A 27,290-nucleotide genomic window follows, 5' to 3' on the forward strand; every position below is an offset into this window, starting at 1 on the left:
ATTATTTTTAACTAATAAATACACAAAAACATTATCTCCTGCCAATAACTTATTTCTACTTTTAAACACGCAATGCTTCTAATAATTCCTTAAAGTTAACTAAGTAGAAAAATAATTCACACACATTAAAAATAAAAATAATCACTCAAAATACCCTTAATAATTTTCACCTCGCTCGACGCGACGCGACGCTCCACTCCCAGCACCCGGCAGCAATGCGTACCCAGACGCGTAGACGACGCCATCTCGGACCTCCAACAAATCCAAACCCGCCGAAGCCAATGAAGCGATGTTGATACTGGCTGCGGTCACTATTACGACCTCATTCTTCGGTTTCTGCACCTTCTGTCCTCCCATTTTGGTACTGCTGATTACCAATTAATAAGAAAAATCACTGGGTAAGCTCGACGCCGCCGACTCGTCCTCAAAGTCCTCTTCACTGTCGTCGTCCATGATGATTTTATACTCGCAGTATCCTCACGCAGAATTCATGTCCACGGCCGCCATGAAATAGGCAGAGTACCGGGAGGGGAGCAGACACTAAACTCGGGTTGATGTATTATAGTTTGTATCCTGTCACTATACAAGTCACCACCAATCCCCTAGTAATTCTAATGATCAACTATATATATTATTAAACTACGTGTCTTGAAGAGGAAATCCCTTATCGGATGGAGAGGTGTTTTATCTGTATATTAATTCGCTTAGCATCCACTACGTGGTTTACGTGCACTACGTGAGCTACGTGTAGATACACGCATCTGCCTATCACAGCTTCCTGGGCCGGCCTTTTCTTCCCGTACCGGGAGGAGGCGGCATGGCCAGGCATTTGTTACCCACGTAACTTGCCGGTCTGCGCGAGACGTGGCCATACCAACGAAGGCGGCACTCTTGCAGTTTGTCAGCGATGTCACGGACGCCAAGACTACCCCGGATGTGGGCGTTTCGGACGCGATCCTTGCGTGAAACTCTGCACATCCACTTCAGCATCTTCATTTCCGTGACACGCAGTTCCTGCTTGTGCCGCTCTAGTAAAGGCCAAGTCTCGCTGCCGTACAGAAGGGCAGGTCTAATGATGGTCTTATAGACCTGTCCCTTCAATTAAATCGGCATTTTGGGGTCACAAATAACCCCAGTCATCTCCCGCCATTTGACCCAGGCAGCGGATATTCGGGCTTTGACGTCGCTGTCGATGTCCCCGGTAGTGCTAAGTACAGATCCTAGGTACTTAACTTGATCCGTGCGCTTGACCATGTCCCCGCCTATGCGGACGGGTAGAGGATCTGTACTATTGCGGGCCATGTACTCTGTCTTCGCCACATTTAGTTTAAGACCGCCGTTCTCTAGCGCCCCCTCCATCTGTTCACCCGCTGGACAAGTCGGCCCTTATCAGAGTCTGTCAGCGCGATATCATCAGCATACATGAATAGCCACGGTGGCTGCTCATGGTAGTCTTTAATTAATATTCTACCTACCGAATTGACGACGTTTAGGTACCTAATGCAAATCGTAATTAAAGACATAATCCATTTTACGATGCATACTGAATTACGATTACAGAACATACCATAACGAAACAACATCAATCAAACTATACAAACGATACAAAACAATGGCAATAACATTTTCTAATTAAGTTACTTGTGATTCACGTGTCAGTGACCTTCACGTGATGGCGGATGCCAGCACTCCATCACCGTTCCGTTTCACAGCCTTTTGTACTACGTAAACAAAGATGGCTGACTCATTCTTGCCACGTTATTTAATTTATCGAGTTGGAAAAGGTTTGACGAGGAATAAAAAGTAAATAATAATTAAAGTAATGTTAGTTTATCAAGCTTTCTTCTTATCAAGAAGGCGACTAATATTCCTGCAACTATGATTACATGTTTGGGTTGAAATTGCATTATAATTCGATTTTGTTATCGCACGCACATATTTTTGCATCAATCAATACGAAAGAAGGCAAGTTACACCATCATATTGACATTAGATTATCGTGTCTAACTCTAATAGTAGTTTATGCAACAGTGATATAATAAGGGTTCTTAAAATTCAAGGGTCGAAGTTACAAAACGAGACGTAGTCGAGTTTTGTAAAAAAAGACCCGAGAATTTTAAGAACCAATTATGAGCTGTTGCATACATTACTTTTTCTATGACAGCTGCAGCAAAAAAAAAGAGTTATTATTAAAAAAAAGAGTTATAATTTAAAAAAAAATTGAGTTATTATTTAAAAAAAAAAGAGTTATTATTGTAAATGAAAACATACCTCTTTCAATCAAGATGATCGGAACTTGTATCTTTAAAAAAAATAAAGCAGTTGTATTATACTCATAAGATGACTGCTAGCAGTCATCTTATGAGCCTATAGACAAATCATTCAAATGACATTGCTTTAGATATCACTGTCAGTCATTTAATTGACACATTTAAGTGCTGGAGTAGAAAAACAATCTATTACGATTGGAGATTATTAAATTTGTCAGTTGCGTTTGAGGATCGATCAAAGCGCTTTCCGGAGACACGGTAATGCATTTCACGTATAAAGGGACCACCCCGGAACGTGCCCGACGTGTCGCCACCCCTCCACCCCTCACCCCCGTCGCGTGCCACCACCAACATGCAAATTTAATACTGTTATTTTTATTCCAACTTTACAAGGGCAGTGGGGGAGGTAAAGTATGATAAATAGGCATAATGTGTCTTAATGGGCACCCCATTTCCTTAACACGTAGCGCATTCATAATAATGGCTTCTTAATGTTTTATGAAACGTCAAACTTCAGCATAAATACTACAACAATTACCTACGTATATACTGAGTTAGAATCGTGAGGAAACTAATAAAGTACACAAGGGCGTATAGTAGATAATTTTTAGCACGAGTTGCCGAAGTTAATGATCTTCTTGCCGTATATCCTTAATTAAGCTAAAGTAATACGGCTAATGTACCGCCGTACCTAACGAAGCATGAAATCTCTTATTGATTATGCCAGGAAGCACGGTTAACGCACCTGATCGCTCTAGCGGTAGGGGTAGACGCATTCCGCTTGCACGTATTGCATCGGTGCGTTTAACGAACATGCAAAGTTATGCAAACTGCGCCGCGGCGGCATGCACGCAAAATTTGTGACGCGAGCACTGCCAGCATGCAGATTACTTCGTTACTGCACATCAAGATAGCGAACACATAAATCTTGCATACATAACGGAGATATTTGGGAGCGTATTTACGAGCGCAAACTGAAATAAAGTACCTACATTTGACAGCCTAAAGTACTCTCGTAAAGTTGATTGTATCTACATATTATAAAGATTATTATAAAGCCGACGGTTAAAATCGTGCAAGCTCTTGTGAGAAGACCTTATTAGTTATTACTTACTTGTTGGAGTTGTTGGTTAAGGTTGTTAAGTAAAGAATTCTGTATTATTATAAATTCCGTGGAGTTAATATAGGATACATACATATTTATAAGGTGTGATGCATTTACATTTCCTTATTGCATTGGTATAAAACATGTTAATCAACCAAAGCGTTGTTGGCTTAAACATAGTTAACACTACATTTTATTAGTTTTACTGTAAATAATGACATTCTATTAATTGCCTGTTTGCGTTTTACATATTTATTTTGTATTTAAATACAAGTAGGTACTCGTAGTATATCGTTACGTAGTTCAATGGTTGAAGATGACCAAGCCTTACTATGTTAGGTACGCTCCATTTCATCGTCATACTCGTAACATATTCCCATAAAATGATTCACCGTTCCATTATTTAAACTTAAACCCATAAAAAGCTTATCGGAATCCAAAGCCGCCACACACCAGGTTGTTTGTTTCACGTCCACAAACCGGACACGAGAGAAAACAAAACATTATTCAAACACTACAAAGCAACGTTTTAAGTTTCGTGTAGGTATTCCAATTAACAAAATTCATCAACCGACAATCCGTTCAGTCTAGCTCACAAATAGCCCAATCCCTTGTCGCCGCGATGCGACAAGCCGAAAGCAATTAAAATCGAAATTAAATTGCACAGCAACTCGGCAAGTATTGAATATCCGAATAGCGATACAAAGGAGCTGCGACACGTGTCCCCACACTGCGTCATTTGTTTACCGGCTGGAAGCAGAATAAATGTGTACACATGTGCGAAATATGACCCATTTAAACGTGACCTATTTATTTAGGTAGAAAAAAAACTACTTATTTGAATTTTGTCCATGACTCGGTACTTAATCGGCTTACGTTTTTCTACAAATCCGTCATTTGGATTTGAAGCGTGGCAATTAGACAATATTTGTGACTCGCGTTCGTGTACGGCTTGTACGAGTATACACAGTTTCAAGTACTTGTAAGGGTTTATTGAAAGGCTTGGGTTATTATTATTATTTATCCTAAACTATGATTGGATACATTTTCAGTTAATCCTTTGCTAAATATGTATGTACATAGTTACATTTTATATTATGTTGACTATTAACAAAGTCACTAGTCACTATACTGAACAACAAAACCTCTCAGGAAGCCCGTTAAACTAGTTTGGTCACGTGGCCAAATTTATTGTTGGAGGTCAAAATAACTATTATAAGTAGGTAAGTACTACCTAAATAAGGATATCTACAATTCTACATATAGCCTTAAATAGAACTCGCAGAACATTTCCAATTACGTAAAACGGTATTGTTTACCAAGTGGTCGCTCGCGTGAAGTTGCTGCCAATGAGAGCCAACCTTGGGAACTTGGCTAGTTTCACATTCAAAAGTTGGTCCCGTCTCACGCCAGGGTAGGTCGCGAAATGTTCACAAAAGTGAGGAAACTTTCCACGATGCACAACAATGTGAACAAAGTTGGAACGATCCAAGCAATATTTGTTGCGATTCCACGCTTTGTTCGCAACTTTGCAGCCAATACTAAGTTTGTTAGCTTCTGAATTTATTAACAATCGCTTCACGGCTCGCTTGACAATATTCATATTAAGTATCCAGAAATAGACCTACTCAATAAAAATAAAAACATTCTAACTGAGAATAGCAGTTTCAACGCTGTAGTATTCCGGAGCATGTAACCGCATAGAGTCGTTTCAGAAAATTATGCAAACAGTTCGCTGCTTACTGTACGAGGACGGGAAATGCCGGCTCTTTATTATGTAAATACAGTGGCCCCGCGGCGACAGACTTTATTAATATTTGAATTATTCAGCAACTAATCAACGGCAACAAAATTCAGCAAGTGTAACTACAAATATACAATAGAGACATTTACGGGATCCCGAAGTGGGAATTACAGCAGGCAATACACTAACAGTAACAGCATAATACGAATAACGATGACAGGGCAAGCGCAAACAACAAATAAGATCAGAAACTTTGTTACTTACCTACGCAATTTACGACTTTTCGTGGCCTATCAGTATGAATGCAACTCAACCGGCTAACAACGTTAAAGAGATTTTCCCAAAAATAAACGTTCTCAACTTTGTAAATATGGATCGTGTAAGTAAAATAAATGTAAATATCTTTTTGGCCCTCAGCCCGCAACGTTCTCGGCTACCACACACAGCTACGAAAACCTTCTGGCAGCTTGTATCGCCAACATTATGCCAGCCAAAGGACAACTTTCTAGTTATCTACGTGGTTTGACACAAAGAGAACGCTATTTCCTATGTTATTGCGCACGTTTCTGGTTTTTGAATCGACTATTGAAATAAAACTTGTACTTACACAGCGAGTTTTCTGAATGTCTGTCCGTCTTTTTTCCAGTGGAACGGCCCATAATGTAAGTCGTCAACGAGTAAACCATATTGAAGCAGAAAAGTCATTCGTCGATAACGTCCACAAAAGGTACAATTAACTAACCAGGTACTTTGACCTAAAACTGTAATGGGCTTACGGATATTGACTTGCTCCATAAACTTGCAGCAGTGTTTTACGCAAACTAATTTGCATTGCATATTAGCATAAAACTTCGCATGATATAGGTAGATAAACGCCAATTATATTATACGCTGCCCTTATGAGGCAACACATCCGTCTCTGTAATGTAAGAAACCTATATCACACTACTTACGGCCGCAAAGATAAACCAGTTCTTGTAAAATAAGGGTCATGTGTTTAAGTAACCCGTTCACTAGCGCCGAGATGGCACCGCGCCAATTCCTGGCGTGCCACTGTACATAGCCGCGTATAACAAATAGTGCTACAATATATCATACTGGAAAAGTACGACGCCATTATAAAATATTTCGCTAGAGAACCTAGAATGCTTTCAGAGTTTTTTACTAGCTTTAATTCCCTTGCATCTCGCTCGAGGAACTTGTAAGGATGCCTGTAATTCTGCCAAGACCTCGCGAACTACGTTAATTGTCTCACTGGAAGTCGGCGTTTTGTGCATGCTGCGGGAAATTAGTTTGTAAGGCGACTGAGCAGCTTAGTAAACATTCAAGTCATCCTGTAAATATTTCCGAACGGCAACGCTTTCGCTTACAATAAGCTCAATAAAATTATGATCAAAGAATCAACTCACTTTCATTTAATTATTAGTCTTCTTTGTTTTAGACATCAAACTCATCAAAGTTTATTTTCTAATTTATTTTCACGTATAAAATAGTACTAAAATACAACAAAAGAAGCGTAACAAGTAATTTCACCAAAAACCTTATGAATGCTGTATTCAATCTAGCAACGCAGACAGGTAGGATGAAACCAGCCGGCTGAATGCGCTGAATCCCATCCTATTAAGAGCCGAGTCGGATCGAGCCCGGGGGGACTCTAACTACCCGTTGCCGTAAAACGTACGAGCTTCACGTATCTACAAAGGAACCTAACGGAACTATTTATTAGAACTACTCGCACAGTTTCGAACGAGAAAATTAGCAAAATGGTTCGCCAGAATTATCATCAAAGTGTGCCAAATACAGTGATTGCGGCGCATTGGGCTGTTATGACTGTACTGCCTTGTGTTTTGAATACGAGTAGGGTACAAACATAATCATTGAATGACGCGGTTTTACTAAAAATAAAGGTTAAGCCTATTCTACACATAACAGTTACAATCTTGCAATTACCCTTCTTTAAAATACATTTGTGTTAATTGCAGGATTGCAGAAAATCGGCGAACCAGGTACCTGGCGTTCGGAGTAAAAACTGGGTTATGTTCACAGGTTATGTTTATGAGATATACCATCCACGCGGCTTTCATCCATGCTAATCACGCCAATTATTTCACGGTATCTAAATGAACTTAATAGATAGAACCTGGATAGAACATACAATAAAAGTTTTCAGGGATATTTCCTGTATTTGTAATAAATTATTTCACACCATGTACGAAATAAAGCACCAGGAGATTATTATAATAATCGCGCACGGAGGGTTCCGCACTATCAACAAAAAACAAGCAAAAAACGGTCACCCATCCAAGTACTGACCCCGACCGACGTTGCTTAACTTCGGTCAAAAATCACGTTAGTTGTATGGGAGCCCCACTTAAATCTTTATTTTATTCTGTTTTTAGTATTTGTTGTTATAGAAATACATCATCTGTGACCATTTCAACTGTCTAGTCTGTCTATCACGGTTCGTGAGATACAGCCTGGTGACAGACGGACGGACGGACAGCGGAGTCTTAGTAATAGGATCCCGTTTTTACCTTTTGGGTACGGAACCCTAAAAACGTAGAGCGCAGTTACTTTTTGACACAATTTCTATTTAATAATTCGGATAGAACGAAAAAAGTAGGTGACTTGACCGTGACATCATGTGTTGTTTTCATATAAATTCCATAGTGGCTAATCGTTTTGACAGTTCGGTAAAATAAACTGATTTGACTGAGCAGGCATAAATATAATTAACACTAATGTTGAAAAAAATCTCTGCAGAAATATTCTCAGTAGACTGGTAGTGAAGGATTTAGAATCAGTGGCTTCTTAGTGGGTTCTCGAAACCGTGAATCGTGGACAAAGTCAAAGTGGTAAGTACCAAGGTCTTGTATTTATCGCAAGGATTTACAGCACCTGGTCGTTCGCTGCCACCGGAGAATAGGAATTTACCTGATGGTTGTGGTGGTGGCTCCGCCGACGCGATCTGCCCGTTGCTGCGCACTGCTGATGCTTTCTTCCTGCCACCCGTTGTAGCCGGGCTCTTCGCACTTTCGCGCTCTACCCTCTGAAACAGAAAACCTCATGTCAATACATATCTATGTCATGTCAATAGACTCAATACATATAGGTATCTACCTAATAAAATGAAGTCGATTGAGTTTGAAGTTGCCCATTGAAGTCAGTTTTACTTTTAAATTGTAACGACTTTTAATAGGTAAGTACATATTTTAGAGTGTATGAGTAATTTAATTACTCATTCGACGTCAATTAAGGTTAACAACAAGCTCAATGAAGGCAATGAATTGTGTATTACTTGTGCCCTCTTTAAGTGTAATCACTTTGGTGTAAAAAATCACAAAATACGAGTAGATACTCGTAGTCGTGCGAAGCCTACGCTATATATTGAATTAGCTAATAAGTAGATCCCGAAATGGGAGCATAACAAAGTTTTAAATATGTACACTAAACACTATCCAAACCATCCTACAATGTCTGAAATATTTCTACAAAACCTTGAAATCCCACAAACAGAACTACTTTAAGAAAGGTCGAAAAGGAACATAAAGCCTTACAACATCGTTTGTAGTAATGACATCACAGCACTTTTAAAATGGATTCATTGAGCCGTGAAGAAGCAATCCACTTATTTCGGCCGACGGCGATCCCGTGGAATTGTTGAGTCATGGAGTCATGCCGGCTCATGCTGAGTCACGGCCGAGTCGACGAAAACCGCCCCGCCGCCGAGTCAGCCAGCGCCGCACCTCGCCGCGGCGAGATGCGAGACCGCGGAACAGGCCGCTCGCTATGCACTAATGCTGATTGATATTCGATAACGACACACTGAGGCCGTTAATTTAATATACTCCGATAGATTTATTATCATTACCCACCTAAAGTCTCTCTAAAACAATATATCAAACTCTGTCTCCGAGACGCATTAAGAAATGTAAATTGGGCAAGAGTACCTAATTTAGGAACTCAATAAATTGTAGAATCAGAAGGCGACGGTGCGACTAATAAAAACGAATGGATGGGCAGATAAGAAAGACGTTTCAAAAGAACGTTTTAATAAGGAAAGTGTTGAAATATAAAATTTAGATTCTCAAACAAAAGGCGTCATATTTGAAGCAGACACTTAAAAGAATATTCAATGAGATACAACTTTTAAACAAAGGAATATAATATAACACGCTCGAAGTTGAATATAAAATTTAACGTTCACGCTTCCACTAGCTGACGAGCTTCTCGACGCCTTCAAGCGTGGTCAAAATAATGAATTAGGCTAATGAATCTAGCCGGTGCAGATCAGCTGGTCGTGTGTTGTCATAACAACATTTTACTCGGAAAAGGCGTGACACTAACTCAGTTGTGGGTTGCGGGTATCGGCAGGAGGCAGCCGACACGCGACACGCGGGAACTCGTGAAAAATGGGGCAGTCGGGGGAAGGGGGACCCCCATTGAATGGGGAAAGTGGGGAGATAGGAAGCCGCCGGCGGGCGCCGGTTGCGACTGAATTGTTTATGTGCACAACGAACACCGTGCTTTGACAGCCTGCTGCGTCATCGGGATATTGACAAACAACGCTTATGTCCGACGAGTTTGTTCAGGTTACTGTTAGCAGTGTTAGCTCTAAAATTTGCACGATTTGTAATTGCTCATCATGTGCCTAAGCAAAATTTATATTAAAGCTAAAAACAATATATGTACTTAAAAGGCCAATTAAAACTGTTATAAGAGAAAGGTCGGGTTGGGGTAATTATTATTATGCCAAAAATGTGCTATTGACTTTTATGTTGTTTGTTATTTAAGCATGAGAGCTGTTCGGAAACTCCAAATTACGTCAATTAAGTTGCGAAACGAAACTGAAACAAACAACTGGAACTTCAGTATGAATAGAAAGTTTGAAACGTTAATTAAAACTTTGTTCGTATCGCACGGAATGGCGAAAGCTATGACTCATTACATTTATTAATAGTCATTTTGTAGGTATTGTATTTTAGTTGATTAATTAGTGACTGATAAATCTATGTCAATCACAGAAGCAGAACAATAGATGGATTATATTAATGGGACGTTTAGCTCTTAGGTTTAGATTGTTTCATTGATATTGTATTATTACATTTCGCACTATGAAAGTTATGCTTGGGGCAGTTTATAGCCCATATGGCTAGTAAAGGCGGTATTGAATTCTCACTTCTTAAATGGATCTTTGTTTCGCAATTTTCAAATAAATTACATTATTATGTATTGAGCTTGATCGGTAAAGTTAATTATAGGTACCTACATACAATAGCTTACCTTTTTATTTGTTAATCTAACGCAACTTAAAAGACAAAGGTACATCATGTTTAACAGGTTTATCTGCCTAGTTGTAAGAGTACATGACGTTGACGTTACATAAGAACAATTAATACCTGTCTAAATATTGTGCTAGTGCTGCTTAGCGTTTCCTATTCTTTTGTTGTCACTACCACAATTACAAATGTACCGAGTGCGAAACACAATTGATCGTAGTGTTTGGCACAAAAGCGACTGATCCATTTTCTGCCACGCTCCCCTTTTGTCGCTAGCAGGGTTGAGGTCATTTAACCCATCCACTTTATATTTCCACTCATACGTGTGCCGTATCGATTACAATTATAAATAGACTTTTAATGAATCATGCTATTCTGTTTCGGTTTGTATATGATTTAGACAGTATCTGATGCCAAATGAAAAAAAACAACAGCTGAGTTGATTAGCAAAACCAATCCTGAGTGAAGTTCTGAAATCGCTTCTCATGTTGGGTTTGTTTGAAGTTGAAACTAATATCTAATATTAGTAAAGCTCTATTTCTACTAAATGTATACGAGGTTGCTGAATGTTATTATACAAATTGACCCGACACGATCGATAGTAAGTTTGTAACCCGTAACCAATTAATGGGCTCCGTACAAGCCAATTTACTATTGAATTGCTTGTTCTGATCACTGGATCCGAATAGGGTTGGGATGAGTCGTAATTTATGGTGCATTAGGTTAGGAAAGGTAATCCACGTTGATCGCTCTAAATCGCTTCTGTAGTTTCGTATTTACTAATTTTTTTTTTTATCATCAATATTACCATCACCATCAGCGTACTTCTCTCTGCTGGGCACATGCCTTTGATTATGTACGCACATAATTGCAATTAAGAGCAATTTGGCTATAGACGACAGAATCACATTCTCACAATCAGTATTTGTTTCTTTTTGTAAGTTTTCCGCAGCTTATTTTGGTATTATGGTATTTTTCTCCAATATGCTCGGAAATGTTCACCTTATTGTAGCAAAAATAGTACCGGAAGTACTTCTTTATTGTCAAACTCTAATTTAAAAAAATAAAACTATCGCTGTCCTGTTCTAGCGGACGGGAAGTAAAAAAACACTACAGTAATAACTTACTACTGTAGTGTTTTTTACTTTTTAAAAATAAAAAACGCAAACAGCCAATTATTATAGCCGCGGGCCGCGTCTACACGACCCGATCAGCTATCATTTCAAGCTATAGGATAGAGTGAGATAGTAATATAAACGACCTTACATGTCTCGTTCTTACAAGACCGATGTGCTCGTGTATGATCGTGCGAATACTGCTTAATAAAATCAAAGATTATTTATATATTTTTTTAAGGATCTCATCCGTGTTCATAAAGCTTATATTGCACAATTATAGTTTGACATAGACAGAGAGAATCATACTATCTTTGTCTTACACCAGTACTAGAACCCAAAAGAAAAGGATGAGTATAGTTATTTTTGTTCTTATTTACTGACAATTTGGTTTGACCAACTATATTTTCAATGAACGAATATTGAATGGTACTGAATTGAATGGCAGAATAAGTTTGTGCCTTTAACTTTTAAAAATAACGAGGGAAATTGTTTTTGACGTTTTTGATGTGAAGTTTCGATTTGAGTGATGCTCGATGCTTAAATAATTATTATTTTACTTTATTTCCTCGCATGTTTTGGAGAAAAGCACTATATATGCCTCGGCAGGAATAGCAATTCGTGGATTCGTCTTCTTTGCCGGACTCCGCTACGCGTCGTCCGACAAAATCGAAACTCATCCACGAATTGCCCTTTCCCGGCCTCTGCAATAATGTACTATTTCTCAAAAATGGACGGCAAAGTCGACGTTGCCGGTTAAAAAATAGGTCGCGAAGTGCGTAGTTTATGGTCATTCAAAAAATTAAAAAGTTAAAAACATTGCAGTCTCGATTTCGAGACTGCAATGTCGCATACAAATTCCATTATTTAACGAGTTCCAAACTTTTTAAAACTTTAAATGGCCATATCAAATGAAGGCATAGGTCCCTTAAACAGCCAAACAGATGATCAGCACTTATTATTATTATAAAGCCTATAACAGACTATCGCACCGCACTGCAACCTTGGAGCGTCGCACCCATAAGTGAGAGCGAGAAACAGATATCTCTTTCTCCCTCTCACTTATGGGTGAAACAGATATCTCTTTCTCGCTCTCACTTATGGGTGCGACGCTCCAAGGTCGCGGTGCGGTGCGATAGTCTGTTACAGGCTTAATGTTGGTACCGCGACTATTTAGGTGTCTCAAATAGGTTGGCGTATTTTGAGCAGAAAAATACACTTCTTTTTTTTTTAAAGGCGGCAAGCAAATTTTTTTAATGGTTGTATTTTTTTCTGTGAAAATTAGAACGTTGCTTCTGTAAGTTCTGTAAAATATTTCTATTTCTTGCACCATTTTTGAGAAAAGCACTATATATGACTCGGCTGGAAGGCTACTTGCTGGCTTCGGATTCAATTAAACGGACTCCCAAGGTCGTCCGTTTAAAACGAATCCTCAGCCTGCAAGTAGCTACTTCCGAACCTCGACAATAATGTACTATTCCTTGACTGATAAGCTAGTAGTAATAATATATTCCAAACATAATTTGCGCGAAGCTCATTGGTGCTGCAGCATGCCTGCAGCAGGCTAGATGCCTGTACCTACAGGCCGTCACTCAAGCCCTGCGGCCACATAACGCCGGCTCTACACAAAACAACACACAATGGCCACACGTATGCACAGGGTGTACTATACATGCCGGTTGCACTTTACGTTGACGTGTCCTTTGTACCGTAGCGTTGGATATACACAATAAACAACCTCTATTGTAGCCAGAATTGTAATAGACGGCAAAGATATTTCTATGTTACTATTAAAGCCCCATTATGCACTAATCTGCCAGAATATATATTGAACTCGAAAATGTTAAAAACTGATGTAGATATTGGCTTAAGGCCAAAGTAACGGTATATAGGTAGCTATTTGAAAATAAAATCTCACTTTTATTTATAGATAACCAATCATTAGTTAGTTACAGTTCTGTTCAATAAAAGCACTTAATTTAAAAGTTAATCACTATGAACAGAAACGGTTTTAATGTTCTTGAGAAGGAAAAGTCGAGGAACAGAAACACCTTCATAGGTACTACGAGTATTAACCGGTTATTAATTTAGGTTAACCACGGTTTCATTTCATTTCACTCATTTCAAAGATTAAAGTAATAAAAATAAACATAAAAATAGAGAAATGTGAAATAACCTTAGAAAATACTACCTACAAATATAGTATGCAGTTCCTATAGTATACAGGTACCTAAGGTACCTGGAAAACCTACCGTTTTATTACTGGTAAAAAAAGAACACAAAAACATAATTAAAAAAATATCCTCTTTAAAAATATCGTGAGCGTTACGTGGCGAGGTCTTTCAAACGGCTATATCAGAGTAATTTTCCTGGAAGTGGAAAGCCGAGGTATATACGAAGGTGTAGATGTGTACTTATAGCTCGAACCCGGGAAGCCTTTGAGCTGCGCGCCTGGCAACGGTGCTTTACTTTTACCAGGATGTATATTCCTAATATAAAATCACGAGAAAAACGGCTTTTATTAAAGCTAAGAATAATTAGACGTGTCTTACCTAACAGTTAGGCTTACCGTCGAATTTCAAGTCGGGAGATTACAGAAAATTACAAATTTATTACAGTAGAGTCAAACCAAGAAAAGTTTGCAGCGGATTTGATAGCCCACGCAGTGCACGTGTCATTTTAAACGTCAAACTTCTATGAAATTATATCGTATAAATAACACTTGCACTGCGTGGGCTATCAAACTCGCTGCAGACTTTTCTTGGTCTAACTCTAGTAAACTTTGAACGTCACTACAGTCTGACAGCTGACAGTCAGGATATTTTCGTTGCTGGCAACATTTAAACAAAGCGCCGGCGATAACTGAGGCTTATGACGCAAACACCTTGGTCTTTACGGACATTTCACTCAAAACATACTCTTATTTTAATTCCCTGTTGCGTGTAGACAGCTGTGAAAAAACGACTTTAAAAACAACCATTATTCAATAGTAGTTTATGCAACAGTGATATAATAAGGGTTCTTAAAATTCAAGGGTCGAAGTTACAAAACGAGACGTAGTCGAGTTTTGTAAAAAAAGACCCGAGAATTTTAAGAACCAATTATGAGCTGTTGCATACATTACTTTTTCTATGACAGCTGCAGCAAAAAAAAAGAGTTATTATTAAAAAAAAAGAGTTATTATTTAAAAAAAATTGAGTTATTATTTAAAAAAAAAAGAGTTATTATTGTAAATGAAAACATACCTCTTTCAATCAAGATGATCGGAACTTGTATCTTTAAAAAAAATAAAGCAGTTGTATTATACTCATAAGATGACTGCTAGCAGTCATCTTATGAGCCTATAGACAAATCATTCAAATGACATTGCTTTAGATATCACTGTCAGTCATTTAATTGACACATTTAAGTGCTGGAGTAGAAAAAGTATTTATTAATACAGTTTTGTATATCAGGTGAATGAACAAGGTCTACCTAAATGGTGATTTATTTGTACTCGTATCAGGGTTGCTGGCCGCCGCGCCCTCCAGGATTTACTTTGCCAATAAGTATCAACGACCCATAATAAAAAGGTCCCTCTTTATTCTATCTCAGGAAGGCAATAAGGGCGTTTCAGTTAATTGGACTGTTAGTAACACAGGAGGTTAACGGTCTGTTGGTTGAAGGCACTAGAGTTTGTTAGAAAGACATCACTTTGATACCTTTCTAATACACTTAGATTTTCTAGAGATCTTATTTAGCTTCCTACCTATGTCTGTTATTTAACTTAAAGCTGACACAACTATAAGATACTTATGTTATACATACTTATGCAAATCCATACTATCCATAGAAAACCGTACAAATTAAAATTATTCAAATCAAAAACACGCTTGAGCAAAACTCTTGTGTCGAGTTACTATGTTTTATTCATCACTTACGTTGACGTTGCTTCGTTTACATTTACCGTTATTATGAGCCCTACAAAAAGTTGAATCATGCATTATCTGCAACCGTTACGCAACCAGGCTGACCTTTGTTGTAGATTAAATAATAATCACCCTTTGTTCGTGCCCACGCGCAAAGCATCGGACACCGAATGATACAATTGTTATCATTGGTCCGTTACGTAAGCAGTCTTTCGCATTCAATAAGATAGCTTACACAGCTGCCATTGAAAGATAAAAAGGAGGTAAGCCTGTCTTTAGTTTGTCCATGACACGTATGTTTGTATTACTGGTATTAGATTGGATCGAACACTAGTAGTTAGTTTAATGTCTATACAGACAAGACAAAGACCGGAAGTATTTGGGTCATATAAAAAAACTAAATACTAAATAAGCTAATACATAGTTGTTTTGTAATGTAACAGTAGATAAAACGAAATCTATGAAATTGAAACGGTGGATACCACTGTTTCCTTATCTGCTAAAAAATTACAATTGCGTTTACCAATATTTAAAGAAAAAGGTGTAGAAAAGTCCGTTAATCCGTTAACCCCATTTTCCTTCAACACGTGTAGCCACGCGTGTTACAGCTACTCCGATATAAAACGTCGTTATCTCACATAATTGGATTGTGACAGCATCGACCTACATACCATCATGATCCAATATCGAGTTACACCTATCCATCCCTACATGCAACGATAATTTCGCAAGCCTAAATAAAAGGAGGCAGAAATTGCGGAGTTTACGCTTTGGTCGTATATGTTCCTGTACATTTATCTCTAATAAACCGGAGGAGTGCCTGAGGCCAACAGTGCAACGAGAACCGGTATATAAAGCCCTCGTGCCTCCAGGATCCCATTCCGTAAAAGCAAAATGGCCTATCCATAAAGATTTTACTATTGGTTAAGACGTTTTTGCTTCCCGGGTTAGCTCGGGTCGTAGGTACTTGGAACCGGTATTACTAGACTCCTAGACTTTAGTGCTTTAACTAGATTTAGTGAAACTATTATGGCCACACGACGAATAAAATGCTCCACGAATCGACCGGCCATCTTTTGCGCAATACACTACTTAAATATTAATTGCAGTTTGATAACATTAAATAAATTAGATAAATAGATAGGTAGGTACCATTAAACATGAATGGGGCAGTTACATAAAGTTTGAGCATTAGCTATAAAATAAAAGTTGTAAAGTTCGGAAAAGATAGATAATTAAGACGCGGAAAGCGGTTTTACAAGCGCCCACATAATCATGTTGACCTGACATTTACAATTCAGATGATACTTATATCAGCTGTTGCCGTGATTACCATTTCAATAGCCCTACCCGGCATTAATTCAAGCCTTGACCCCACGGCTATTATGACAAATATTTTGATCATTACCTATATAGGTTTGTATTAGCACCGATAACATTAAATATTCTAATTGGTCATTCAAGTCAATTGCACCATTGTTTCATTAAGAATACGTATATATAATACGTATCTAACTAGACATACCTGTTTCTAAGGTAGATATAAATACGACGTCCGTGCCCAATATAATTTAGCAGAGAGATAAAAATACAGATGGCAAAGGGAGTGTAGAAGCCACAGCGATAGCGATAGACTATAAACAATTTACTTCACAGTCCCAGCCATAAAGTGTATGTAGTAAAACGCGGAGCTGGCGGCGCGCCAAGCTTTCTTTTATTAACGTCCTATGCAGTAGCTATAACTAAAAGGAATTGGTAATTAATCTGCGCGAACGGAACGACAAAACTGGGTCGTGCAATACGATAAAGAGATTAATTGCGTATGCTTTCAAGAAGAACAAGTGTACTTTGTCAATGACCGGGATTGTTTTAACAAGGGTCCTACAAATAGTAGCAATTTAGCTTTTCCGTTCACTAAAAAGTTATATTTCTTAAAGTTATTAGTTTCCAACTATATAAATCCATAATACTGGCACACGCAAGCAGAGTGGATGCTCGGTTCATTATTGCTGAACTTCTAAAGCCTCTTACGTTACTGGTATAAGGATGATCAAGCTAAGTAAAGTTTGCCTAGAGCCTTAGCCGCTTGCATTTCATAACAGCAATTTCAGACTGTAAATAATGTTTGCTAAAATAACGTCGGCGGTTAATAAGGTTATATTAGCTTTGGTAGAGCTTATGAAATTTTGTTTACAAATCTTAGGAGTTTAGGTTGAGGTAGATACATTAAACCTTTTAGTGTTTTAAGAGATTTTATAGGTTAAATATATAATTGTTTTTCTACTCCAGCACTTAAATGTGTCAATTAAATGACTGACAGTGATATCTAAAGCAATGTCATTTGAATGCTTTGTCTATAGGCTCATAAGATGACTGCTAGCAGTCATCTTATGAGTATAATACAACTGCTTTATTTTTTTTAAAGATACAAGTTCCGATCATCTTGATTGAAAGAGGTATGTTTTCATTTACAATAATAACTCTTTTTTTTTTTTAATAATAACTTTTTTTTTTAAAATAATAACTCAATTTTTTTTAAATAATAACTCTTTTTTTTTAATAATAACTTTTTTTTTAATAATAACTTTTTTTTTAATAATAACTTTTTTTTTTTTTTTTTTTTTTTTTTTTTTTTTTTTTTTTTTTTTTTGCTGCAGCTGTCATAGAAAAAGTAATGTATGCAACAGCTCATAATTGGTTCTTAAAATTCTCGGGTCTTTTTTTACAAAACTCGACTACGTCTCGTTTTGTAACTTCGACCCTTGAATTTTAAGAACCCTTATTATATCACTGTTGCATAAACTACTAGTTGACGTTCGAGCTATCAACATGTCAATAAATGATAACCATCGCACAATTGCCTATCGTGAGAAGAGAGCACTTAAACCCTCGGTACTAAAATAGATATTATCACATTCTGATTGATTATATCAAATCTTATCTAACATTCATGTTAAGATATTCTATATACTTCAGTCAACATAGCTTTGGTCATATGTTTCAACTATCGTAAGGCCAAAGTATATTCATCCGCTTCGTCATAGCTAATAATCGTTCCATTGCAAACAGGATAGAGATGGCATTACAGCAAAATTACCTCGAACGGAACGTATTAAATATAAACAAGACATTTGCATAATAGCGCATCGCGGTCGCGAATACACTGCATTACCGTAAATCAGAACGCAATCAGGATAGACGGAGAAACGTGAACTCGTGTTGATATTGCGAATAGACGTAAGAGGAATAAGAGGATTGATCGTTATCGCCACTGTTTTGTTTTTCTCAGAGGTGCATTTTGTTAATTTAATTAAGTATTAATTAATCAATGGAAGTTCAGTCGATGACTCGTTGAATATTGTAGGTACATTGTAAACGAATTTTACTTTTAAGACCACGTGCCACATCTTTATTTTATTATTTGTTCTGACCTTTACAGCTTTTCTACGAAACCAGAAGACAAAATAAAGCCCTCGAGGGTAAATCTAAAGCGCCATATAAAGGTTGTTCTTAACAACGCTTACCGCGTACTTCGTTACAGGGGGGCGAAGAGTCGTTTCCATTTGGTTACAATTTTTCAGGCCAAGATATACTAGAAATTCGCTCAGAGTAGAATATTTGGATATATAGTAAGGTATAGTGAGATGTTGTCAGGTGCGATTTATTCACGTCTCGTCGCGTGGGTGTAGTACGTGGGCAGACGGTGCGTGTACAACCGCCTCACGTTTGTCTGCCCTTTTACTGATTTTCTTCAGTTCCATGGTTCCGTTAATCCGCAAAACATTTGTCTATGAGTTCACCACTAATAAAAAGTAACGCAATATATTAAAAATTAACAGTAGGTTTGGTTTTTAATCATTTATATAGTAAAGCTAGGTAAGCATTGTAGAGATAAGAGACGTACGCCGGTACTTTAATCGATAGTTTTCCTTAAGCCATTGTAGAACAAAGTTTTGATTTGAAACTCTATCAAATTACATATCTGACTGAGTAGAGCTTTAATGTCATAACCTTGTGAGTCTGATTAAAATTTTAACTTTAGACGGAGTGACGGAGGTTGTTATTGTAACTTTATAATTGAGCGAAATATGAGTTTGTGAAAGTTGCATTATTAATGCGGGCACCTGCAACTGTTCAAGCATAATTGCCTGCATTTAGAATGCGTAGTGGCCTTCGAAACAAAGAGGTACATTGTTGGCAGCACAGTTCTCGTTTTCCGTAAGCAAACGTAGACTTTTAAATTGTAACAATGGCTAGGCAAATAGGTAATTGTGTTTTATGTTATGGATGTGAAATAGTTGCAATTGTAGATGTTAACGGTTTTACTAATATCCCTAACCCGGGCCTGCGTAGAGGATATATGGCACATGAAGAAGAACAGTGAAACAATGTCATTGAAAGATATAGGCTGGCAGCTGTGAGACAAGTGTAAGTAATAATCAATATTCAATACCTACATTAAATTACGTACAAATATTGATAAATCCAAAGCAAATAAGGACACTTAGTTAGAAAATTCAATGAAGCAATTAATTTATCATACTTAAACAGACACGTTTGAGAATAATCAAATTTTGTTTGTTCATTGAATAACTCGCAATCCCCTTTATAACGAGGGCCCTTAAAAGGGAGAGGGTTTAACTTCGTATATAATATTACGGACCTCTTTCCAGTTATTATTATTAAAAGCTTAGCAAAACGAGGACACATGGCTTGCCGTTATATTAACTTGAATTTGAATCTCTTTAGGTATGTTCTTAAAAACAACACGTGTACAAGACTAAATAGAGCAAACATTTGTGTGAAGTAATTTTGTGAACTCAAGTCGATAATAAAACGTTTTAGAATTAACGGTGCGCTAAAGTGCATCTGGGATAAACAGGGACAGTTATATACTATTCCGTTTGGTGCGACAGAGAGAGTAGCTAACGGGGTGTGGCTATCTCAAGCTACTTTATATGCTATTCACGTACATAGTTGCACGCAAGCGATATATATATATACATATCTATAGGCGTGTGTTTATGCTAGCATTAGGAAGTCTTGCTCGTGCTATTATATGCTAATTACTTTTACGATACTAGTTCAGCATTAAAGATTACCGCTTTAAATTATCTCATAGGCAAAGAAAACGCAGCTTGTGCTCTAGTAAATAAGGTAGTAATACTAATAGCAGGGTAGCAGTAATAGGTAAATAAATAAAACAAGATTAGTTTCTACAAAGATTTAGAACCATTAAAGGGTTGATATAAAGAAAGTGACGACAGTTACCATAAATAAGGAAAGATCATGCGCTAGGTAGCATAAGGGGTAAACTAATACACAAACAAGTACCGGTTCGACCGGCGTTTTGTCCTCGTACAATGGTCACAACACCAGACTGTGAATCACTTCGCGTCACACGTTTTCGGGACCGCTACGGTGAGGTAGAGTAGGAAGCGAACGAGCGGACGCCGGGGCGAGCAGCGCAAACTGTCGGGCCAGGGAGGAGCGCCCCTCGGGCGCGAGCCCCCGCGGCGGAGCCCGGCCCGCCCCGCCAGACAGCTCGCATAATTACAGGAATTTCACACACCTTCCGCGCAGGCAAGGTCACTTTTTAAAGCGCCAATGCATTCTTGGCGTGCTCAATGGCACATGAATGCGTTAGATCACTTGCCACGGGCACGGCACTGTTTTACAAAGTTACAACCGGATGTAACTGGTTGAGACGAACTTTATCAAGGACCAGAGGTTTTTCAAGTGTTTTTTTTGTCTATTGTTGCGTGTTCAATTAGCGTAGGGATTTTATAACTTGTAGGCTTAATAAAATGTGACCCCTGGGTTTCAATTCTATATAAATAGGTACAAGTATGAAATCAACAGGCACAATAGGGAAAATTACGGAGAAAATGTATGTATATTTATCAAAGGTTTCGCCAATATTTCTGTAAACAATTTGAGACGTTCCAAGAATAATAAATTAATCACGTACAAAAACAGAATAAGAAGCAAAGTTCCCTAGGCTATTGAAATTGCTTAAACCAAAATTATTGAAATAAGAGATGTACGCTTAATATCGTAGGATATTCAGAACATTTTAAATTAGGTATTTTCTATGAACATTTTTAATTTGTATTTTTTACAAGTAGACACTACGAAGTATTTAAACTATAAATGAAATAAATGTCATATAAAAAGGAAAAAATTACCAAGGCTTCCAGTACCCAGTATTTCGTTTATCGTAGAATATCAGTAGGTATATTTCCATTATACTTAAGATGTTTCATTCCCGAGCCGTCAAAACACTGCATAAAAAGTAAACCCTCATCAAAACAATCCAACGCACCGAATCAAAACCCGGAAGTATCTATAAAAACTTGTTCGAATCATCGCAAAAGTCCAACTGTCATCCGGGTCAAAACGAATATTAACCTTCAAACGAAACAAGAACAAAGTAGTGAGGTGGGTGCTGGTAATAAAGGGGGGTGAGGCGGATACCCGGGCGCGGCGTGCCAGACGGATCCCGCACTTGTCGCGATCGATACCGTATCCGCTGTGAGGGAACTCGCATTAACTACCCGATAGAGGTGGAAAGTCGACCGATGTTGTTGCAAACTTTACCGATCAAACTTCCCGCTTGCCGCTCGCCCTCCATAAATGAATCAACAACTGTAGCGAAAACACGCCCTATGCCGCTAACGAACCTTGGAATTCTATTACGCCCTACACTACCTTTGCTCTTAGAAATTACTTTTGTAATGTACAGTTAATCTTACCCTCTTACTCATTAACATTCAAAGGCTGCTGTCGTGAAAAAATACAGCATCTATTTTTTCGGTACGGAGATAAAAGTAGCTAACGATTAAGGAAAGAAAGGAAATGGATCTTTTTCCAATTATTTCCATCGATGGCTTATGTAACTTCCGATAATATGAGCGTTTCAAATGTATCCACATTAACTGGAATTTCCACGATATTATATCCGCATTGAAGCGTTCTCATTGTACAAAGGAGTAGTGGTTTCACCTACTTGATAGCAATAATCATTTGTTATATAACAATGGAAGGTACTCGACACACTTGTCAGGATTGTCAATTAGACACTACAGAATGTTGGAGTATATAATTTGTACATGAAAGCAGCCGTACAATGCGATGCTCAAGACAAACACACGACGATGATAATGATGTAACACGCTGTCGGCATAAATCATCATTACGATGTCGCCGATTGAATTGATTCCGTTCTGATGTTGAGCAGAAAATGTTTCCCACGCAATTTGTATTGTGGACAATGTTATGAAGAAATGAATGGATCCTTGAAGTTGTTCCATCTACATAGTTGTTTGTCATAAACAAAGTTAGACAATCTATATATTGATGATGAATGTTGATAAGATGTGTGAGATACATTTGGAACTAGGTACCTTTCGAATACAGCCGCAAGTTTGAACTTCATATTTTGCTGGGAATTTGCAGCAAAAGCGTTAGAGTTTCTCGTGGACGCTTTATTTGCGCGCTCAATTGATTCAGGCGTTGCGGCACATAAAACGAGAGGTTCGACCAGTTTCCCGGGAAATGGGAAAAGTAAAGTCCTCATCGGCTCAGACCAGGCGAAACTCTCATCAGTTTATATTGCGAGATTATAAGCAATAGTAAAACGACTACACCTACTATGTCAGCAGTGTTATTTTATTTCAGTATATCAGCAGTATCAAAAAATAATTCTATGCCAACATTATTTGGTATACCGAGTGTGGCCTGATACGAGCAAAAAATTTAACTGTAGGCTGTACTCCTCATACTGACCAACACTTGTTCAGCTACATACTTTTAAAAATAACTTGTGTTTTAATTTTTAATACACTTTAAAGTTTATTTTAAGACGCAATGTATTGCGAATTTTGTTAAGCGTGACAAGCAACGTCAATTACACTGATGACAGCGTACATAAGAAGACTAAAATTACAGAGTTAGAGGCTTTTTTATTTTTTATTTTTATTATTTTATTATTTAGGTTAGTTCCAAGCAAGCATACTTTCGAAAATTCGCAATTTGTTTTTTAAATTAATAATAATCTGTTTAACATTTCATTGGCATAAATGTATCTGTTGGTGGACTTTACCTATTGAAAATATCAGGTGAAAAATCAACTAAAGAATACTAGGGAAAAATACTGAAGATTAGTTTAAAGGCAGAAATAATTGGTGTCATTGACGAAAAAGATATTTTATTGACGCGAAAAAAATTGAATTGGGCAGGACGTACAAAATAGGTTAACCTATTATTATTATTTTTACCACACCAGCTCGGAAAGGCTATCTTTACTCCTCAAAAATGAATAAGATAGTTGCATTTTAACAAAAGTGGTACCTAATGATATACATGCAAATTTTGAGTTGTTTTCTTATTTTGGCTGGTGGAATTCTGGTAACAAAATCGGGTACGGAGATTTAACCTTTGTAAAACACAACTATTTTTTCACGTCAAAAATATTTTTTTCTGCTTTAACCTTCTTAGAATATGATTTGATGGCGTTAAATGGATCATCAGTATTTTGGTTCGGTACATCCACATTCCATCATGAATAATATATTCTACTTTTACATATTCTGTGAAAAACCGAACCTCTCAGCTCATTGCTATTCTAAGCTATTATTTCCGCTTCAGGGTTTTTACGAAACTAAAACTAAAACGGGCATAAACAAAACCGTATGTTGGCTTAACTTTTCGAATATTGAAGTTTCCATGGAGCATTTTCGTAAAATAGACGAACGGCAGACTACATACGTATAATACTTATGTAGGGTGAGTTATGCATGTCTATTAGTGGAGGAGACGTAACTCTCGTGTTACAGTCTTACAGTGCACACCCGGTATACGGCGACAAAATCAGTCCTCGCTATCCTTAGGGAGACTGACTGACTGAGCGCCCGAATGCTGATATAATTAAGCTTCCAATTTACCGTTAAAATAACAAGCAATACAATTTGTTTGAAATATGTGCCTACTCGTGATTAAAAGCTAATAACAACAAACTAAAATAGCAAAACTAAATGGCCATCACATTGTCCGTATTATTAGAAATGTTAGCTTTCACGGATATTAAAATGACAAATTATGCACCGCAGGATGGTACAATAAATCGCAAATATAACGTTCATCATTTTCCAAAACTAATGTCACGTAGTCGTATTTCGGCATAATTCCAACCGTTATTTAGTAAGCCGTTCAGCACTGAAATACCAAAGTATTACGTGCTTAAAATATGCTAGTTCTAGTCCCCTATAAAGTACTGTTTCTATTGGCCGTCTCGCAGGTCTTAACCTAAATATTTCAACTAGTACATATTAACTAGAATAATAATAAACATAATTTGTACACAATTAATCGTCGACTAAGGCCTGGTCTACGATTCTGAATTCTGAGTCACCTCGAGGCGACAGGCGAATCTCAGCATGTACTCGTAGTCTGAGGAATAAAGCCGTCAACATATTCCCGTTTCTATATATCGTGAGATCATCAAATATAGGATTACCAGCTTAATTCTGTTGCAGTTGTTTATAAACAGTATGAACGACAGTCGAGTGGTGCGGTGGGCGAGCTGGCGCGCGGCCAGCGCGACGGCTTCCGTGAAATGTTATTGCCAGTATGAGATCGCTTCCTTACGTCTGCGATCCTGGTAGCTACGGGATGAATAATTTATCGCTTGCACATAAATCTATGCGGGAGTGCATGGATGACGAACATCCATTTGTTTCATATTAATAAGTTCATATAATCCAACGTTTCTCTCTCTCAAAGTTTAAAATAAGAGAAGTGACAAACAAATCAACGCCTAAACCAAATGTTCTATTCGGTCAGGCAACGTCAGCTGAGTGCATGTCACGGTAATTAAAGCACCCGTGAATGCTGAAGTTCTTTCGTTCGAATCAAAAAGTTAATATGTACTTATGTATAAAATTATACCCCTTATACCACCCCTTACATCAGAAGTTCTCATTCAAGCGGGAGTAAAATTTTGTGATAATGTAGACTTTATTTTTATAGAATAGAATAAAGTAAATAAAATGTTTTGTTTAATGTAAGTTAGATGTGTATTATTTAGTTGAAAAATAATAATTTTCAATACTACCTATAAACTCCGTGTACCACAACACAGCCTATAATTAGGTATATATGGAAAATAACAGCCTGAATAAATGGTAAAGAGATATGTAATTAGTACATAAAGCTGTACAAGCAGATAATTAATCCGTCACGCGACATCAAAGAGATAGACGTCTGCGGCAATCTTGTCTCAAATCTAGGAACATGACATTTAGAGACCTTGTTCCACATAGGCATGGACTAACCTATTAGGACTCGCAATCGCCATTTTGAGTAGCGTACCCCGGAAGAAAACATTTTTTTTGTATTAGACTTAGATGGCGTCGGTCATTCAGCGGGCTGTAGGTTGTGTAGCCCATTCCGCAAGAGGGCGCTGCCACTAGAAGAGTTGTAGACGTTGTAGTTGTTAGGTGTAGTTCTTAGTTTTTCTTAAACGAATGGATAGATGGCGCAATAATTTTAATATTAGGTAGCTGGTCAACCAAATCTTGTCAGTAAAAAAAGGCGCGAAATTCAAATTTTCTATGGGACTACATTTTTCAAATTTGCCGCCTTTTTCTACTGTCAAGATCTGGTTGACCGAGTATACTACCGCATCATTTGCGTTTCTATGTGTGAACAGCGCATCTGTACACGTGTAATTGTGTGAGTTAGTTGTTATTATTATAATTAGGGCTGACTTTCGTTTTTTGTCACAGATAGCAATCAAATGTATATGTTTTAGATAAAAATGGTCTTCACAGCAAGATGTGTTGTCGTTAATTGTGTAAACACTAGCAGAAATAGTGACTGCAAATTTTATAGATTTCCAAAAGTAGTGTGGAAACAAGAACAGCGCAATAAATGGATAATTGCCGTAAGGAGAAAAAAAGTAAGTCACCTAACCTAACCTCTAAAATCATACCTTCCTTAAATACGCAAAAATTTGATTTATGTTGTAAACGTATCAAGTTTTAACGGTGAATTATTTTGTTATAGTCCCGATGGCACTCAAAACCGGACGACAGAATTTGCAGTGCTTACTTTATTGTTGGTAGAAAGGCTGATGAAAGTGATGAACAAGCCAGTCCCAGCTATGTTCCAAGAATCGAGACAAATCAAGACGGATTGACGAAAATGCGGCAATATCGAGGTTCCAACGTTATATGGAACGAAGAAACGCGAAAAAAATAGAAGCTGTTAGTGCTATTAATACAACTAATACAAGTGACTTTGAATTGCTGGAAAATAGTGTTAGTGTGACTTCAAAATATTGATAGTGAATGTCAAGTGGACCTGTATACAGGTGTACAAAATCCAGGAAAGACGTTTACGTGCAACAGGTACATATTTTATGGTAAAAAAACGTGATGCCGAAGTTCAAACAGAAATATGTAGATATCAGTACCAGTGTACGAAGATTATTAAGCATTTTAAAATAACAAAACTCGAAGTCTGTAATACTGCTAAAAGTATTTCTCTGGATCTAGCCACCATAACTGACAGTAAATATTTTGCTGGATTTTAATTTATTAAAACCAACGAACAGGGGCCGATTGCATAACAAACTACAACTAATAATACAACCGGAACTCCTTATTTAATAAGTTAAATTAGAAAAGGAGTTCCGCTTGTAATATTAGTTGTAGCAAGTTGTAATTTGTTATGCAATCGGCCGCAGCTTGTAGATCTTGCAGGTGTTACTCTTAACAACTTCAACTTTTTATTAAAAACTACACAAATAAATTATATGGTGAGCGAAAAAGATAGACTTCTACTTTTCTTGATGAAAATAAAACTT

General features: G+C 37.5%; 1 protein-coding gene across 3 annotated transcripts in view; it reads right to left on the minus strand.

Moving 5' to 3' along the window:
* LOC134651302 (lysine-specific demethylase 3A-A-like) overlaps positions 1 to 27,290 on the minus strand; it is a 233,200-nt gene that overhangs the window by 95,084 nt on the left and 110,826 nt on the right. For all 3 annotated transcript variants that reach the window (XM_063506342.1, XM_063506341.1, XM_063506343.1), the window contains one exon: positions 8,054 to 8,168. In XM_063506342.1, coding sequence (XP_063362412.1) covers positions 8,054 to 8,168 — 115 coding nt within the window. The remainder of the gene's footprint in view (positions 1 to 8,053; positions 8,169 to 27,290) is intronic.

This window comes from Cydia amplana, chromosome 10, assembly GCF_948474715.1.
Source record: "Cydia amplana chromosome 10, ilCydAmpl1.1, whole genome shotgun sequence".
In the NCBI taxonomy this organism is placed as follows: domain Eukaryota; kingdom Metazoa; phylum Arthropoda; class Insecta; order Lepidoptera; family Tortricidae; genus Cydia; species Cydia amplana.